The sequence below is a fragment of the Eurytemora carolleeae genome, unplaced genomic scaffold (genome assembly GCF_000591075.1).
Source record: "Eurytemora carolleeae unplaced genomic scaffold, Eaff_2.0 scaffold505, whole genome shotgun sequence".
Classification (NCBI taxonomy): Eukaryota; Metazoa; Arthropoda; class Copepoda; order Calanoida; family Temoridae; genus Eurytemora; species Eurytemora carolleeae.
In genome coordinates, this window is record NW_019396425.1 from 228,145 (window position 1) to 234,211 (window position 6,067).

The following is a 6,067-nucleotide window of genomic DNA, read 5'->3' on the forward strand; positions in this document are numbered from 1 at the left end:
AATTACATAGATCTCTGTCTGTAAAAATATTGTATTTTTGTTAACAACTTTTTCATCAGTAAACTATTTTTATACCAATAAACTGATTTCAAATAAACATAATTCTATCACGTTTTTCCTTCGATGGCTTAGCACTGTAAGTTGTATATTCTTATCTCTGGATATATGCGTTGTAGGAACTAGTTGTATCCGGGTATTGGATTTTCTATCAAAACTAATGCACCTTTGCAAGAGTGTGTATTGATCCAATCATACCAGGGGCGTTTTCAAAAGTATAATTAATAATTTACCTCAGTTATAAAACAATCACATTATTTTTAAGAGAAATAGTTGTGCCAAACACTGTCTTTGGTTGTGCCTTAAAAAAAAATTGCACTTGTGACCTCCATGTGTTTAATTTAAAATTAGCGTTTTTAAGAAAATGAACAGATTATTTATCAGAAAGAAGTTTCAGGGGTTTCAAGGGTATCGCTGCGAATGGAACATTGCAATGTTTGCATAAATGGGCGCTTAAAATTTCGCTTATAGTCCTTGAAGTTACTTAGGATTAATTTAATATTAATTATAAAGATTTAATTACAGATAAAGTTTTAGTTGGTCGTTGTTAAAATTAAGGTTATCATTAGATGTCTGATTGAAATAATATATCCTATTATTGCAAAATTATCTGATTTAAATGGAAAAATACAATTATCAATATCAAAAAAGTTATATTTGTAGATCATGATACTAGAACATACATTGTTCCAATAAACATATCTCAGGATACTAGAACTTACAGTGTTTCTAAATAAACATATCTCAGGATACTAGAACATACTGAGTTTCTAAATAAACATATCTCAGGATACTAGAACTTACAGAGTATTAATAAACGTATCTCAGGATACTAGAACTTACAGAGTGTATTAATAAACATATCTCAGGATACTAGAACATACTGAGTGTCTTAAAAAAAACATTATATCTAAGGATGCTAGAACTTACAGAGTGTATTAATAAACATATCTCAGGATACTAGAACTCATATTGTCAATTAATAAATATTATATCTCAGGATACTATAACTCATAGTGTCAATTAATAAACATTATATCCCAGGATACTAGAACTCATAGTATCAATTAATAAACATTATATCCCAGGATACTAGAACTCATAGTATCAATTAATAAACATTATATCTCAGGATACTAGAACTCATAGTTTCAATTAATAAACATTACATCCCATGATACTAGAACTTACAGAAAGAAGGCAATGCCCGATTCACATTAATACTCTTGAAACCTTTATCTGCTCAATCTGGTCAATAGTGTGGAAGGTATTTCTGGTCTAAACAATGAACAATGATTTGTTCACGATAAGCTTATCAAGTTTTTATACGTATATGTTTAAGGAATGTAATCCACTGCAAACGTTTACAATAACCTTTAGATGTTTTCTAAGCAACAGTTTGATGTTCACAATAAACTCAATTAAGTACGCAAATTAAAGTTAATTTCATAATTATCTTTATGAGTTGACAACAACGAGGTTATAGTGTATAGAGTGATGATGTACGCTAATCCTTTACTAATTTTATAGGCCATAAACTAAGCGTACTGCATATTTGTTTATTATAAGTTGATTCTGGCCTAACCTATAATATATCAATATTAGTAAAGAGTTGTAAGTGTACACTGTACAGTACAGCTAACTGAGCACACAGGTACAGAACTATCATCCCCCTGGTTGACAATCAATTTTTTCCGCTTAGCTTTATGTTGTAAACATCATTTGGTTCTACTAATTCACTGTACAGTGTTAGAGGCATATTCAGGGGGGGTTATTGGGGCTAAGCCCCCCCTGGACCAGTTTCTTTTGATTTCAGGGGGTTTTTAGACCACAGGGGGTGCTGAGCCCCCCCCCCCGAAAGAAAAAAAAAAAAGAACCACACCCTAGACAAATTCCTGAATATGCCCCTGTACAGTGTACAGTAACTCCTATATATTCAGGTAATTAATTTGAATGGAAAACAGATGTTTTATAAAAGGTTCCTAATTATTCAAATATGAAAGATACAATTAACATTTAGTTCTTTTGCGTTTTTATTTAACATTTTTATATATTGAATTACTAATTTATTATAAAATTTCATTTTAAATTTAAAAAGTAATGTGTTTAGTGCTTCAGTCAAATTGGAGTGAGGACTAAAGAGAATGGCTGGGGTTTGTAATTACACTTGTTTACTGTGATGTATAAGGACTAAGGAGTAACTTTAAAACTATTTTTTTCAATAAAAAGCAATTTTTAGAAAGAAGCGAACACTGCACAGGAATAACAATCCCTGTTTATAATCTGTGATTTTGTTAAAATAGTTCCTGAGCTCCCCATTACATCTAAGCTAAATGTAAAAAAAAACCCTACCCCCTCCCTTCTTATTTCTGCTCATATTTGTTCTTAAAAATTTACTATACCATCTAATTTTTGCAAAATAGTTCGATAAAAATATTATGGATTTTTGTTAACAGTTGCGATGACGCTTTCCAAGAAAAGATTCCGTCCTATGATTGGAGTAGAACAGGTCGGACAAATATTACTCCGCCGACTGTTCCGAGCCTCCTCTTCCGTCTGGATAATCTCGACCTCGTCGGAGATTTTAACGTTCCTCAGCTCCTCCTCCGGACAGCTGTAGTTGAAGTAGGGTTGGATAATATCTTTCTTTACTTCAATAGTACCTTCAAACCAGTCTATAGGTTGGATAACAGCTCTAGGCTTGCTAAAGCTCAGGACGGATGCATTGATCGAATCTTCTCCGGACTCGGATTCATCAAAGGTGGCAAGTCTTGCTTTTCGTGTGGCCTCAAACTTCAGCATTTCAACCTCGTCCTTTGGTATAAGGTTGTCCTCCCTTTCTCCAGTGGTTGTGTCTGTGTCATTATCAGAATCATCTTCAGTTGATTCATTCTCCTCCTCCTGCTCCTCATTATGATAATCATAGTAAGGTTTAATAGCATCCTTCTTGATATCTAGAGTATTGAGAAACCAGTCAATCTCAGGAATATTTCTCTCCGCTAGGGTTGGACCACTGAAGGTCACGTGACTGGATAAATCTGAAGTTGAATCCAGAAAATCTGTAAGTTCATTCTCACTCATCTGTTCTATAAAACCTTTCAGGGAGTCATCCGATGTTGTGGATCTACCATCCATGGATGATATGGTTCTGCTCACGGTTTGGGATGAGTTGGAGTCATGCTCCAACCAGCTTTCATCCACACAATCTCTACAGACCGGATGACCCAACCCACATTGCCAGATCCGTCCTGAAAGCCCTTCCTGACACGAGGAGCAGGTTAGGAAGGATTGAACCTGAGAGATATGAGAACTAACCGAGTTCAAATCATCTTCCTCCTTCTCATCATCCGACGTTTCTCCTGTCATCCTTCTCCTCTCCCTCTCCCTGTTCTCTCTCCAGATCCTATTCTTCTCCCTCCTCTCCTCCTTCTCATCCCTGATCCTATCCTCATCATCAGATTCATCCTCTCCTCCTCGTCCCATCGTCATCGCCATTGCAGCATTACTAAAAAAATAAATCTATTATTAGAAATCAAATTCTCGAAAGATTCTTAAGAATGACGAATGATGGTGACGTCACATATTCTGTTTATTTTCTTAGAAAATTCCCCCTCTAATGCTCTCACAATGAACCCTTGTTAGTGAAAATTTTTAAGTCAACACCTTTCTCTTGAAAATATCTTATTTTTGCGTCTAGAATAAAGATGCAAACTAGAAATTTAATACCCTTGAAGCATTTCTGTGTTGTATTGTCAATAAAGGAATTATATAAAAACTTTAATTTTATAATCCTTGGACAACTTTGAAAATGTGCTAGAATTTAGAAACATCGCGTGCTGGGTATAATTAATAAGACTTTTTTAATACAGATGTTAAAGTTAAAAAAGTCTTATTAATTATACCCAGCATGCGTATTTCAATGATTAATTATTTTGCAAACATTTTTCTGTGTAATTTATTAAAATCCATATGAATAATAATTATGAATATATGATAGAATTTAATATTTGATAAATTGTCTCTTTAAAAAATTACCGTCCTAGATCTTCATCAATGAACAAATATAAAAATATTAGGAATCAGCAATAAATTTTAAACTTTGTAACAATTGGTTCCTTGTCTGGATTAGGCTTAGGAAACTCGAAAATTAGGATTATAATAATAAATTTAGATTTTTCGTAACTTTTTGGTGTTTCATAATTTTATAATTCTGTAACTTTCTTTTAGCCAGGAATAAATATATGATAATGAATTGATAAAATACAGAAAAACTAAATATTATTTTTATAATTATAATTATACCTTATATATTGTATAATTTACTACAAATAATACATTAACTTCACTGATTTTTAATAAAAAATATATATATATATATATTTAAAGCTCGAGAAACATTTTAAAGCAATTTTTAGGTTTTTACTAATTATATAATATTTAGCTAGAAGTATAGAATATATATTTCATAAATAGAATATTTATTATATAAATGCAATTTAGTCATGTTTATAAAAATGTGAAGAATTTATTACCCCCGCTGTTTAATGTAAGTTTAAAAAAATATTAATATTTACAAAATAAAATTCCTGAAATAATTGCAAGTGTATATATAGATACTGTTATACCCATAATATTTTATATTAAATGCGTTTATAATTTTCTGGATCAATTTGGTCTTTCGGATCCTTTCCGGAAGCTACTCAAAAACTACTCGGAACTAAAGTCGTTTGCGGAAAGATTAGTCTATATGAAATTGGTCCGGAAAAATGGTAAACCTTTTTTTAGCAGGTCGTAACTAGTAGTGTACAGGTTTAGCGGGTCGTAACTAGTAGTGTACAGGTTTAGCAGGTCGTAACTAGTAGTGTACAGGTTTAGCAGGTCGTAACTAGTAGTGTACAGGTTTAGCAGGTCGTAACTAGTAGTGTACAGGTTTATCAGGTCGTAACTAGTAGTGTACAGGTTTAACATGTCGTAACTAGTAGTGTACAGTCGTAACTAGTAGTGTACAGGTTTAGCAGGTCGTAACTAGTATTGTACAGGTTTAGCAGGTCGTAACTAGTAGTGTACAGGTTTTAAGATTTTAGTGATTCGTTATTTAGTTGAAGAAGGTTTCAACCACAAATTCAAATTTTCTAAATCCTATATATCCGCAGCTTGATGGTGAAAACCTTTGATATTTAAACTTTGAACATTAAATATACCAGAATTTATAGTTTGAAATATCTAGGGTTCACGACTTGAGTTGCACAGATAAAGGGATTAGAAAATCAGAGTTTGTGGCAAAAACTCAGCTCCTTGCCAACAGTTTTTTTTCGTCTTGAATTCTTAACATTTTCAGGAATTTTTAACATTTCCGATACGGAATTGATCCGGAAAAGATTGGAAACCATAATTAATATATTTACTTAATATAATTAATTTGGATCTCGGCAGCCTAATAGGTTCCAAGAAATGACATTAGGTTGCCATCCCCCCACGAAGCCCGGGCTCCGCCCCTCCGTTAATCACTCTTACTAGGTGTTACTGTATTGCTTGTCTATAGTAAATAAGAAGGTAGTTCTCAGAACTCCTGACGCTTTTTTACAATGTGACGTAGTACATACTGTAAACATTGATATACAAGCTATTCAAACAGATTTACACCTATAGGCTAGTTCACAATACGACAAAATTAAGGGAGCTTTTAGGCTTTGAACTTAGATTGTCGCGATTATTAATCGTTTTCAACTTTTTGCGAATTTTTATTTGATTGATGCATTTTCAAAAATAATAAATTTCGACATTTATTCAGGGCAAAAATTTTCAACTTTGACCAACCATAAAGCTTCCTTGGGATCATTTGAGTATATACTTAAATTGAACTTAAGGTTTGTGTAGAATGATGACAAAACATGCTAACATACATGTTCAGCACCAAAAATTAGTTTCTAAGAAACTTGACCATTTTTATAATCAATAATTCAAAGAATTGCGAAGGTCGACTTTCATATATATATATATATATATATAT

The 6,067-nt window shown here is 32.5% G+C and overlaps 1 protein-coding gene across 2 annotated transcripts in view; it reads right to left on the reverse strand.

Annotated features, from left to right (window-relative positions):
* Nucleotides 1-2,024: 2,024 nt before the first annotated feature.
* LOC111703031 (uncharacterized) overlaps nucleotides 2,025-6,067 on the reverse strand; it is an 8,863-nt gene continuing 4,820 nt past the window's right edge. The window contains exons 1-2 of one of the 2 annotated variants that reach the window (XM_023474876.1): nucleotides 5,463-5,562; nucleotides 2,025-3,562 (exon numbers count right to left, since the gene is read on the reverse strand). In XM_023474876.1, the coding sequence (XP_023330644.1) occupies nucleotides 2,494-3,552 (1,059 nt within the window). In that variant the 5' untranslated portion in view covers nucleotides 3,553-3,562; nucleotides 5,463-5,562 and the 3' untranslated portion in view covers nucleotides 2,025-2,493. Of the gene's footprint in view, nucleotides 3,563-5,462; nucleotides 5,563-6,067 lie in introns of those variants that run through there. The other variant, XM_023474875.1, reaches the window with a different exon arrangement.